Genomic DNA, 13,407 nt, shown 5'->3' on the forward strand with positions numbered 1-13,407 from the left:
AATAATAATAATAATAATAATAATAATAATAATAATAATAATAATAATAATAATAATAATAATTGATTTTTGTTTCCAAAGTGAACAGACACGTGTTTTATTTGTTTACTGGATTATGTTAAGGTTAGGTTATAATTTCAGTAAACTCACTACGTGACACCTGTAAATTTAAGTAATCACAGTGATACGTTCATAGTCTGTAGGAAATCTGCGCATCATAATAACTTTACTCGCCAAAACCTGACGTGAAAGTAAACGTGTGGTCACCCTACGTAAATATTTTATAATATCAGTCATATAAAACGTTTATAGAGTCCATATTGATGTATACACTTAAAAACAAAAATAGTTCGTGTATCATGATACATTTTGTACGTGTGTGCGTGAACAGGGCGTTGTAGCCATAGAAACGAGGAGGATGCGTTATTTAAAGTCACCAACTGACCTTCAGTTACTCTGCGAGCAGCGAGAGACGGAGAGAGACGTGCTGTGAGCTTTGAGCTGAGAAACCAGAACTTTTACCAGACCCACACAAAAGTCTCACTAGAGACTTCTACAGAACCAGGACCAGAACCAGAACCAGAACCAAACAGAGACAGACTTCAGCCCAGAGAAGAAGTAAGGACCAGGAGGAGACCATGGGTCCTCGCATGCCAGACGGTAAGTCATGTTTTAATTATTCTCATCTGATAAGTATTCTTTAATAATTAGCACTAAACATAATATAGTCTAAACATAATATCATTTACAATCGTCAGGTTTGTGTCGGTTGTCTTTAAATCAGGTTGAGGTCTGAGACGTTTGGTTACACAGGTTGAGGTTTAAGAAAGGTTGAATAATTAAAAATAAAGATGTATCAGGCCTACAGAAAATGGTTTAAACATTAAAATTAAAACTAAGAAATGCTGATAGATGTCCTTTGTTGTGCTTTAGTGATAATTTTACTCTGAAGTGAGCGTTTGGGCTGCAGAGGTGTATTTAGTGAAAAAGTGAAAAATATTAAAGTCCTTTTCTGAGGTAAATTTCATTAGAAAATTGTAGTTTATTTCACACTTTGCTTATTGATTGTTTGTTTTTGTTTGATTTAGCAGTTAATGATGTTCAGTTAGACTGGGTGAAATGTAGTTACCATTGATGCCGTTTGCATTGTTTGTGTTTGAATATTTCTTTGCTTCATTCTAATAATGCTGGTGATGTTTGCACGTGCTTTGTTTAACACATTGATTAGTTTCTTAATGTAGAGGGATTTCTCCTTATTTAAGTTTAAGTGGCTTATTCTTTTCTCTTATTTCATTATTATTTTATTCACACATTATGTATTTCAAAAACATTGAAAGATTTAATAACACTTAGTTAGCATGTTTTGGCTCATAACTTACTGCACATACTCAACTGTTCAATAATCCTTCCATGTGTAAATTACTGTGTGGAGGTTTGAGGATGTGTGTTTAAGAGCTGCTATTGTAAAATATAGCGCCACCCTAGACCTGCAACACCAGGCAGGTAGGAGGACCAAGGAGGGGTGAAAGGGATCAGGATTTAAATGCAATTTCACAATAATCTTTAAAGGAAAAACAATAAAACGCTTTAATGTTTCTGTAAATGAAGTGAGACAGTAGAACAATTTAACTATACAACTAAAGGAATGTCCAAATATGTTTCAGTTTAAAAAAAAGCTTTAAAGCTGTTCATAATGAGATGAAATGAAGATGTTTTAAAATCACTGTATACTAACCTATTTCATTATACATTCAATGACTTTTTTCTTTTAGGATTTTTTTCTGGCAGGGAAGAACCTCTGGATTGGGTCCTAGGCTGGGGAGAACCTGAAGAACCAGAAGAACCCGAAGAACCAGAAGAACCAGAAGAACCAGAAGACCCAGAAGAACCCGAAGAACCAGAAGAACCTGAAGAGGACCTTCCTGAGGGAACTGTGTATTACATTTATGAGGTGACTCCTGGCTGGGGGACCCCTGAGGATGAAGGTGAGTATTCTCAGGAGTCACCACTTGAACTCATTGTCTTCAGGGAGAGCTGTTACCATAGTGATTCTACAGCCAGGTACGTAGACAGTTTTGAGGAACCTTCATCGACCGACTCTGACTGTCAGTGTGAGCCTGAGAGGAAGAGGCTGAGACGGGACGACAGCTCTGACTCATCTTAGAGTCATCTGTTCTTTTCCTTTTCCTGCTCCTCTCCATATGAGCAGAGTTTCCTGTGTGTACCCGGTTTCCACAGCTGGTCCTTGCGTCTGGCGGGATTAACTCAGCCTTTGGTTACATTGACACCAACCAGGGCTGGCCATTTGTGTGTCCAGTGCGTCTTGCACCTGGGCCTTTTTGTAAATAGTTGTTTTTGGTAAGTTTTCCTTTGCGTCTTGCGGTGGCGGCTGATGTCCCAGGCAGCGTCTGGTACCAGGACTTTTTTAGATAGTAAGGATTTTATTTTGTTTCCTTATGACAGGCAACAGCAGGAGTGGTTGTCCTGTTACTGTTGTAAAACATGCATAATATATAAGGTTTACTTAGGTTAGAGTTTAGAATTAGAGAAAACCTTTTTAATCCCAGCAAGTGAGGACAGGAGGAGACATCAGCAGAGGGCAGAGACCAAAGAAGACTTCTCCATCAACCAAAACAATGTAAGCAAAAAACACTGAACACAACATTTAATGTAAAAATAAACTTTACTTTTTTTAAAATGTCTGTAAAATGTGAGACAGGAGCACCAGCATCCACAGCATCCACTGAAGAACCTGAGGAGGAATCGTCAGCAGACGTCAGAAATCAAAACAATAAAAAAACAACCAATGTAAGTAAAGCCTCTTATTGACACAAAAATGATCTGAACTAATGTTTAATGTAAAAATAGAGGTGAATTTATACTAATGCCTGTAAAATGTTGGACTGGACCATCGCCATCCACTGATGGAGGAGGATGAAGATGGAGGACAGGAGCACCAGCATCCACAGCAGCTTGAGGAGGAAACATCAACAGAGGACAGAAATATTTATATTAACCAAAACAATGTAAGCAAAGATACTACACACGTTTAATGTAAACAAAAATAGACATTACGCTATACAAATGCCTGTATATTGTCAGACAGAAGTGCCAGCATCCGTTGAGGGAGGAGGAGAAAGATGGAGGACAGAAGCACCAGCATCCACAGTAGCCTGAAGAGGAAACATCAGCCAGAGGACAGAAAGACTTCTATTATTAACCAAAATAATCAATGTAAGTAAAGCCTCTCATTGACACAAAAAGAATCTGAACACACGTTAATGTAAAAAATAAAGGTTATTTTTATACTAATGTCTGTGAATTGTCCTGTGTTTGATTGCAGAGTTTTGCTTCAGAGGAGAATCAGACAGTTCCATATGTCCGTCACCACAGCAGAGAATGAGACACCAGCTCTGCAGTGTTTACACAGACTGCTTTGGTTTAAACTTTGAATAAAACTATTGAACTTGGTGAAATGTTTCGTGTGCTTCATCAACTCACTTTCCATCAGAATCTGAGCTCATCTTCATCACTGAGATGTTTGTTCATCAGTTCTTCTTACAGACTGAGGCAGCTCACACATGGAGAAGATGATTTATGGAATATGAAATTTAGTCAGACAAAGAAAGATTAGCTTAATATAAGGTTCTAATATTAAAAACAAAGTGATTTAACACTATGATGCACTCAATTTTTTAATGAAGTATTTTTCAGCTCAACATGAATCCATTTCTATCAATAAACTATCAGTGTATTATTATTAGGACTCTTATTATTAATTATATCAGTATTATTTTACACCAGGGTTTTGTCAGGGTTCATGTTGATTTATTGATCATTTACAGTCTAATGGTTCTCAGTGCTCTCCCAGTAGGTTTGACTTGGACATCTGCACACGTTTACAAATGAATGCACACGTTCATGTGTGTAGTTAGTTAGGTGTGCTAAGCATAACTAGCTGTGAGTGAGACTATAGTAAATGATTGTTTATGTTTCTTTAATGGTGTTTTTTTGATGTTGGTTTTGTTAGATAGCTAAATGCTGTTCATGTGGATCTTGTGGGTTTTTCTTTCTTATTATGAATTTATATTTTGATAAGTGCATTGAGATAACCTTTGTTGTAAATTGCTTTATACAAATAAAGTTGAATTGAATTAACACTTGCCAGCAGAAACATATGAAATTGTCATTGGTGGTCTCGATTTGCAACGTGCCTACCCAACCCTAGTGGTCACGGCACATCACGGGGCACAGCAAAGGTGGTGCAGCGAAGGCGGCACGGTAAAGGGCGGGTGCAGATGTCCGAAGGCGGTGCAATTTGGTGAAGGCAGCGCACCAAAAGGCGGTGTGGTGAAGGCAAGGGCCATTTATCGCCGCCGGTTACCAACGGCTAGCAAGGCAAGCATCCAACAGAGGATGGTCACCATTAAGGGAGACTGAAACAGCAACTACTGTTGAAACAGCCCCTCCCTCTGGATGAACTCATCAACACAGAACCAAATCAAAATCATCCAGTTAAGTTACTGTATATGTATGTTGTTGGTTGATAAAATCTGAATGAAGGATTTATTATTAAATTTTGATTGCCACTTTATTGTGGTCAGGGGGTTTGCGTGCCTCATTGATCTTAAGAGCTATACCAGCAGGAGCTTAGTCTTCAGGTGGGACACCCAAGTTGGACAGGTCTGAAGGTAGAGGCCTGACTAAGTGCAATTCACTTCTCTCGGTTGGGGTTGGACACATAGCTAACAACCCAGTTCAAGAAAAAAAAAAAAACTCTTTTCAAGGGTGCGGGGTTCTGCTGGTGCCTTTCTCCAGCTCTCATTGGGCGTTAGGCGGTGGTACACCTAGGACAGGGCACCAGTCCATTGCAGAACAACATACACAGAGAACCACTCACACTTACATTCACTCCTAATGGGCAAATTCAGAGACTCCAATCAACCTAACAGTCTAGTTTTTGGATTGTGGGAAGAAGCTGGAGTACTCTGAGAAATCCCACACAAACTAGACTGGAGACGAGATTTAAAGAGAACTTTTATGACAAAATAGTTCCAAAGCTCTTTACAATATTATCTCATTCACACAGAATAATTACTGAATATGTAAATAAATGTACAATATTATAGCAATATTTAATAACTTGATTGAGCAATATCAATGAATTAGTCATTGAAATTTAAAATTTTACAAGAAACAAAATTTGGACCCAAACATTGCTCACTGAGGACATCTGCTGGTAAATCTTTATGGGGTATTTTAATGATATTAGACCAGTGTTCCACACTTTGAACGAAGGGGAACTTTTAAGCCATTCCTGCACCCATTGCCCCCCAAATAATCCTGACAAATACATTTTCAAATTTATTGAACTAACAGGGAACAAGTAACATCAGTTGTAGTTAGATATTCATTGTCTCCACAAGTAAATGTATTTTTGTGTACCTGTTCATTTTTAATTCATCATAAGTGTACAATTCGGTCTTGAATTGTCTTTTTCTAAATTGTTTATCTGAAGTCAATTTCGAAATTATTATTTTGTGAAGGTACAAGCATTACAACAGTATATAATGTACATTACAGTCTATTCTTTTCCCTTTTAAAAGTTCTTATTTTTGACTGCCTGCACTTTTGAAATTTCCAGAATAATAATAATAACCAATGTGACTGAAAAAGCCCTGCTGTGTATGCGCAACACAATGTCCCAAGCATCTTATCGCCTTTTTAAAAGAAACAAGCAAGATTATTACTACAAGTGCTTTTTTTTTTATTTTTATTATTGTGTAGTTAATAGTTTCCCTTTTTATGGAGGTGCTACTGTTGACATAATGATGGGGACAACTTTCTTTGTGAGGTTGCGTGTGATAAATGACCATTTGGCTGTTATTTTTCAGAACTATTCATGGTTGTGCTTTTTTTTTAATGATACACACTGTACAAAATCTCAGTCATTGTTACCATCAAATTAAAAAAAAACCCAGTATCTCAGACCTGCCTGGTGTGTTCCTTGGTCTTCATGATGCTCTCTGGGCTTTAAACTGACCTCTGAGACTATCACAGAGCAGGTGCATTTATACAGAGACTTGATTACACACAGGTGGATTCTATTTATCATCATTAGTCATTTAGGTCAACATTGGATCATTCAGAGATCCTCACTGAACTTTTGGAGAGAGTTTGCTGCACTGAAAGTAAAGGGGCTGAATAATTGTGCACGCCCAATTTTTCAGTTTTTTATTTTTTTTAAAAATGTTTGAAATATCCAATAAATTTCGTTTCACTTCATGATTGTGTCCCACTTGTTGATTCTTCACAGAAAATTACAGTTTTATATCTTTAAGTTTGAAGGCTGAAATGTGGCAAAAGGTCGAAAAGTTCAAGGGGGCCGAATACTTTGGCAAGGCACTGTATAATCGGGCCATAAGCCTATACTTACCTTAATAACAAAAGAACATTTATTTTATGCCTTTTTTGTTTGTTTTATTTTAAGCATTTTTCTAAAAATTACAATATATGACTAGGGGACTTTTGTTGTGAAGGCGACTATATTGTCCCAGCTCCTATACAGTGAAGAAAATAAGTATTTGAACACCCTGCTATTTTGCAAGTTCTCCCACTTAGAAATCATGGAGGGGTCTGGAATTTTCATGGAAGGTGCATGTCCACTGTATGAGAGATAACCTAAAAAGAAAAATCCAGAAATCACAATCTTTGATTTTTTAACAATTTATTCGTGTGATACAGCTGAAAATAAGTATTTGAACACCAACGTTAATATTTGGTAGAGTAGCCTTTGTTTGCAATTACAGAGGTCAAACGTTTCCTGTAGTTCTTCACCAGGTTTGCACAGACTTCAGGAGGGATTTTGGCCCACTCCTCCACACAGATCTTCTCTAGATCAGTCAGCTTTCTGGGCTGTCGCTGAGTAACACGGACTTTCAGCTCCCTCCAAAGATTTTCAATTGGATTTAGGTCTGGAGACTGGCTAGGCCACTCCAGAACCTTGATATGCTTCTTAAGAAGCCACTCCTTGGTTTTCCTGGCTGTGTGCTTTGGGTCATTGTCATGTTGGAAGATCCAGCCACGACTCATCTTCAATGATCTGACTGAGGAAAGGAGGTTTTTGGCCAATATCTCACAATACATGGCTGCAGTCATCCTCTCCTTAATACAGTACAGTCGTCCTGTCCCATGAGCAGAAAAACACCCCCAAAGCATGATGCTACCACCCCCAAGCTTCACAGTAGGGATGGTGTTCTTGGGATGGTACGCATCATTCTTCTTCCTCCAAACACGCATAGTGGAATTATGACCAACAAGGTCAATCTTGGTCTCATCTGACCACAAAACTTTCTCCCATGACTCCTCTGGATCATCCAAATGGTCATTGGCAAACTTAAGACGGGCCTTAACATGTGCTGGTTTAAGCAGGGGAACCATGACGTCTTAGTGTATTACCAACAGTGATCATGGAAACAGTGGTCCCAGCTCTTTTCAGGTCATTGACCATGTCCTGCCGTGTAGTCCTGGGCTGATTCCTCACCTTTCTTAGCATCATTGAGACCCCACGAGGTGATATCTTGCATGGGGCTTCACTCCGATTGAGATTGTCCGTCATGTTTAGCTTTTTCCATTTTCTAATGATTGCGCCAACAGTGGACCTTTTTTCACCAAGCTGCTTTGCAATTTCTCCGTAGCCCTTTCCAGCCTTGTGGCGTTGTACATTTTGTCTCTGGTGTCTTTGGACAGCTCTTTGCTCTTAGCCATGCTGACTGTTTGGGTCTTACTGATTGTATGGGGTGGACAGGTGTCTTTATGCAGCTAACGACCTCACACAGGTGCATCTGATTCAGGATAATACAGTGGAGTGGAGGAGGACTTTTAAAGGCAGACTAACAGGTCTTTGAGGGTCAGAATTCTAGCTGATAGACAGGTGTTCAAATACTTATTTTCAGCTGTATCACACGAATACATTGTTAAAAAATCATAGATTGTGATTTCTGGATTTTTCTTTTTAGGTTATCTCTCATACAGTGGACATGCACCTTCCATGAAAATTCCAGACCCCTCCATGATTTCTAAGTGGGAGAACTTGCAAAATAGCAGGGTGTGTTCAAATACTTATTTTCTTCACTGTATGTACAGTATATTGTGATGGTCTGTGCATGTTCACATCAACTCAATCCACAGTAAGCACAGATGTTTGTACATTGTGTAGTGCATTTATATCCCTACATAGTTTTTTTTAATGATCCAATTATGATGTAAACAGTCCAATATTCATCCAACAAGGCTTTTTTTAACTGATGTAAAACAAAAACTACAGAGGCTTGGGGCAATCTAAAGATTTTATTCGTATTACTTGATGTTCAGACAATTAGCAAATGACATCTCACTTTCTTTCCACTGTCGTCTAGTCTATGAAGTGATAATAAAAACACCTAGAGCAAAACTTAACTAAGTCAAAAGGTGGTGAAGCTTGCATCGTAACGGTTCTCAGAGCCGACGTCAATACATGCTGCACATCAGTACTGAACAAACACTTAGTGATGTCCTACGCCCTCCTGCGTTCTACCTCCACATTGGACTTTGGTGTTGTACACACACTGTCCATTTTACAAACATGTTAGAATGTGTGCAGCAGCAGTGGCACACGTGTACCATTGTGATGAGGTCAAACAGACCCCCAGCTTTAACTCTATTTTTCTGCTTATCTGATGACTGCAAATGCTTAAAAAAAAAAAAGTCTTTCAAATCAGAAATCCACCATATTCCCAGGAGCTTTACAGATACATTTATGGACACATGGAACTTTCTGTGTGGGTGTAGCAGTTATCTAGTGGCTAAGCAATAAAATACTTTTAGCATGTGTAGGCAATTCATAATGTTATAACAATGACAAGTTTAAATACTTTGTTTTATATACTACACTAAGGGCTCTAAGTAGCAGATGGTGTTACTCATGCACATTCAGACAAATTTGATTTCAACAGGGCCTGACTATAAAAATTACTTAATTCTTGAAAAATAGTTTATCAGCATTTTAATCCACAATATGCCCCAATTTAATTTTTAGAGAACAAAAATAAGTACTACTAACTATACACAGGACCCGCAAAAGAATTTAGTTACAAATAATGTAATCAATGTTTTTCCTGTGTATTTTAATTGCTAAAAATTGTGTTTTATGTGCAAAATCATCCCACAAGTAACTTGAGTTTGACACATGGTTTAACCTGACAGAGAGAGAGACTATGCATTTCAATGTCTACATTTATCAAATAGGAAGCTGCATCCATGATACATATGTAGCGGCACTAGGATTATGGTGGATGTAAAGATAGAGATAATATGAACCACTATATAACAGGAGTAACTGGGATGTCACACAGTGTGGTCTGTACTGTCCAACAAGAAACACTGGACAGTACAGTCCAGGATTTATCTTTTACAAACCCAGTTGTGCGTTTCCTTTTTATTTTATTTTTTTGGGTTCCTACTATAATCTTTATGGCTCAAAGAGCAGCAGTTGGACAGGTTGGAGTCAAAGTCCACATGAAATCTTGAAACGCACGAAACAAATATTAATATGTTAAGAAAGTATGAGACACTTAAAAAAAGAAAAAGAGAGAAAAAGTGCAGCTTTAATTGACAGCACAGACTAAAAATCTAAGTAGAACTTTATTACACTTTATATATTTGATTATTCACTTGACTTTATACACTTCAGTCTTTTTTTCAGTGTTTGAATTAAGTTGAGTTTTTATCAGCCAGTTGTAATAATAATAATAATAATAATAAAAACACATTAGGGCTTTTGGAGGTTTGTTTATGGACAAAACCTTTCAAAGATCAACATATTTCAAATATCAACATATTTAACAGTGTATTTTAGATCCATGTATAAATATTAAGTTTTATTTCTTTCATTCGTACAGAATCCAACTGGAAAAGAGCAACAACACCACCTTTTCCACTGGATTTTACAGTTGACATATAAGATGTGAAACAGATTCCTCCTAATAATAGTAAACTATTAAAACATTTGCTGTAATAATTGCTCCACACCTTTGGACAAACAGAGTAAAAACTGCAGCACTTGTATATACTGTTTATACAGGTATTCAATGTGTATCTATTGTAATTAATGAGGCCCTTTGTGACTGTGTGTGATGATAAATCTGCTACATATTGTGAAATATTACAGATGACAGAGATCTACCTTGTCTTTTATTGACCTCTTCTCCAGAAATCCTTCAAAGTAACAGTCAGGAAGCTCATTCCTGATCCCTACTCGCTTTGCCATCACACTGAAGATAAATCCTTCCACAGTTTCCTCACAGATGTGTTTTTGGGTTCTCATGACTTCAGTCTTTAGGTCTCTGAAGGAGGGACACCTGTCTGTCACTGCAGGCTGCTGATTGGCTGATACTCCCAATGGGAGAGCTTTTATATTCTCAGGTAAGGAGTGACGTAGACCTCACAGGAAAAGACCCTATGGAAACTTTACAATGGTATGATGTTTAAATCTGGCTTAAGAACCAGTAAAACAAGCCAGTATAGAATAAAGTATTTCCCAGTTTGCATTCATGCATCATGTATCAATATTTGCTTTAAATATTGGGCTCTAAGTTTAGAACCATTTATTTTGAATAATAATTAATGCAGTTTATTTAGAATAAAAAATAAAAAATAAATAAGTAAAGTGTGTCCCAGTGGTTTTTACTACTTCAATATAACCATATTTTTATGTTATAGATTGTATAGAAGCAGATTTAACAAAAACAATAACAATATCTGTCCCAGTGTGTCTCTGGAGATATGTTGACGCCATCTACTGGCTGTATTAAGTAACACATTTAAGTGTTTTATCAAACTATTAGTATGGAGTTACTTTCAGTATTTCATACAGATACATAACCTTATTTAAAAAAAAAAAAAAAAATGTAGAAAACGATCTCAAATGTCTATTTTATTATCTTAATTTAAAAACGATTTTTTTGTTTTAATTTTCTAAACTGAAAATCCAGTAACCAAAACACGCACTGACCCTCTGTGTCATCTCAGGTATTTTGTTTCTATAGAGGGACCATGTGTCCATTCTTCATGTACCTAAAGAAGAACAAATAAAAGAAGAAAAATGTGTTGTCATTTCATAGCACATCCTCAGCAGAAGTAGAGGAGAAACATATTAAGGCCTGGTAAATAAGTTAAACTATTATAAAATAAATTCATTTAACATAATTATGTGCACATTTAGTCACAAACAACACATTGTTTAAACTAAGATACTTTATACACTGTTTTAAAATCTGCCACACACTACAAACATTCATTTACACATGAATTAATGAACAAAAAGTTACTTTAACTTAGTGAGTTTAAATGGGCTCAGTCAAACGTGTGAGTAAATCACCATAATGAAACTAAAATGGCTCCAAAAAGCAGCTTCTTAGTTTTCAAAAATTGAATTGTCCCGATAAAGCAAATAATAAAAATAATAATAATAATAATAATAATAATAATAATTATTATTATTATTATTATTATTATTATTATTATTATTATTATTATTATTATTGATTTTTGTTTCCAAAGTGAACAGACACGTGTTTTATTTGTTTACTGGATTATGTTAAGGTTAGGTTATAATTTCACTAAACTCACTACGTGACACCTGTAAATTTAAGTAATCACAGTGATACGTTCAAAGTCCGTAGGAAATCTGCGCATCATAATTAACTTTACTCGCCAAAACCTGACGTGAAAGTAAACGTGTGGTCACCCTACGTAAATATTTTATAATATCAGTCATATAAAACGTTTAGAGAGTCCATATTGATGTATACACTTAAAAACAAAAATAGTTCGTGTATCCTGATACATTTTGTACGTGTGTGCGTGAACAGGGCGTTGTAGCCATAGAAACGAGGAGGATGCGTTATTTAAAGTCACCAACTGACCTTCAGTTACTCTGCGAGCAGCGAGAGACGGAGAGAGACGTGCTGTGAGCTTTGAGCTGAGAAACCAGAACTTTTACCAGACCCACACAAAAGTCTCACTAGAGACTTCTACAGGACCAGAACCAGGACCAGAACCAGAACCAGAACCAGGACCAAACAGAGACAGACTTCAGCCCAGAGAAGAAGTAAGGACCAGGAGGAGACCATGGGTCCTCGCATGCCAGACGGTAAGTCATGTTTTAATTATTCTCATCGGATAAGTATTCTTTAATAATTAGCACTAAACATAATATAGTCTAAACATAATATCATTTACAATCGTCAGGTTTGTGTCGGTTTGTCTTTAAATCAGGTTTGAGGTCTGAGACGTTTGGTTTACACAGGTTGAGGTTTAAGAAAGGTTGAATAATTAAAAATAAAGATGTATCAGGCCTACAGAAAATGGTTTAAACATTAAAATTAAAACTAAGAAATGCTGATAGATGTCCTTTGTTGTGCTTTAGTGATAATTTTACTCTGAAGTGAGCGTTTGGGCTGCAGAGGTGTATTTAGTGAAAAAGTGAAAAATATTAAAGTCCTTTTCTGAGGTAAATTTCATTAGAAAATTGTAGTTTATTTCACACTTTGCTTTATTGATTGTTTGTTTTTGTTTGATTTAGCAGTTAATGATGTTCAGTTAGACTGGGTGAAATGTAGTTACCATTGATGCCGTTTGCATTGTTTGTGTTTGAATATTTCTTTGCTTCATTCTAATAATGCTGGTGATGTTTGCACGTGCTTTGTTTAACACATTGATTAGTTTCTTAATGTAGAGGGATTTCTCCTTATTTAAGTTTAAGTGGCTTATTCTTTTCTCTTATTTCATTATTATTTTATTCACACATTATGCATTTCAAAAACATTGTAAGATTTAATAACACTTTGCATGTTTTGGCTCATAACTTACTGCACATACTCAACTGTTCAATAATCCTTCCATGTGTAAATTACTGTGTGGAGGTTTGAGGATGTGTGTTTAGGAGCTGCTATTGTAAAATATAGCGCCACCCTAGACCTGCAACACCAGGCAGGTAGGAGGACCAAGGAGGGGTGAAAGGGATCAGGATTTAAATGCAATTTCACAATAATCTTTAAAGGAAAAACAATAAAACGCTTTAATGTTTCTGTAAATGAAGTGAGACAGTAGAACAATTTAACTATACAACTAAAGGAATGTCCAAATATGTTTCAGTTTAAAAAAAGCTTTAAAGCTGTTCATAATGTGATGAAATGAAGATGTTTTAAAATCACTGTATACTAACCTATTTCATTATACATTGAATTACTTTTTTCCTTTAGGATTTTTTTCTGGCAGGGAAGAACCTCTGGATTGGGTCCTAGGCTGGGGAGAACCAGAAGAACCCGAAGAACCCGAAGAACCAGAAGACCCAGAAGAACCCGAAGA

At 36.6% G+C, this 13,407-nt stretch overlaps 1 protein-coding gene across 1 annotated transcript; it reads left to right on the top strand.

Moving 5' to 3' along the window:
• The first annotated feature begins 467 nt into the window (after positions 1-467).
• On the top strand, positions 468-2,789 carry LOC114467387 (sporozoite surface protein 2-like). Its single transcript, XM_028453625.1, has 3 exons — positions 468-660; positions 1,773-2,638; positions 2,720-2,789. Exons 1-2 carry the CDS (start codon positions 639-641, stop codon positions 2,162-2,164), a joined length of 414 nt encoding a protein of 137 aa, XP_028309426.1. The 5' UTR covers positions 468-638; the 3' UTR covers positions 2,165-2,638; positions 2,720-2,789.
• Positions 2,790-13,407: the final 10,618 nt, after the last annotated feature.

Source organism: Gouania willdenowi, chromosome 7 (genome assembly GCF_900634775.1).
Source record: "Gouania willdenowi chromosome 7, fGouWil2.1, whole genome shotgun sequence".
Lineage (NCBI taxonomy): Eukaryota > Metazoa > Chordata > Actinopteri > Blenniiformes > Gobiesocidae > Gouania > Gouania willdenowi.

Coding starts and splice junctions, on each gene's coding strand:
- LOC114467387 (XM_028453625.1), top strand. CDS start 639: ATGGGTCCTCGCATGCCAGACG. Junction 661..1,772: donor GGGTCCTCGCATGCCAGACG/GTAAGTCATGTT, acceptor TTTTTCTTTTAG/GATTTTTTTCTGGCAGGGAA.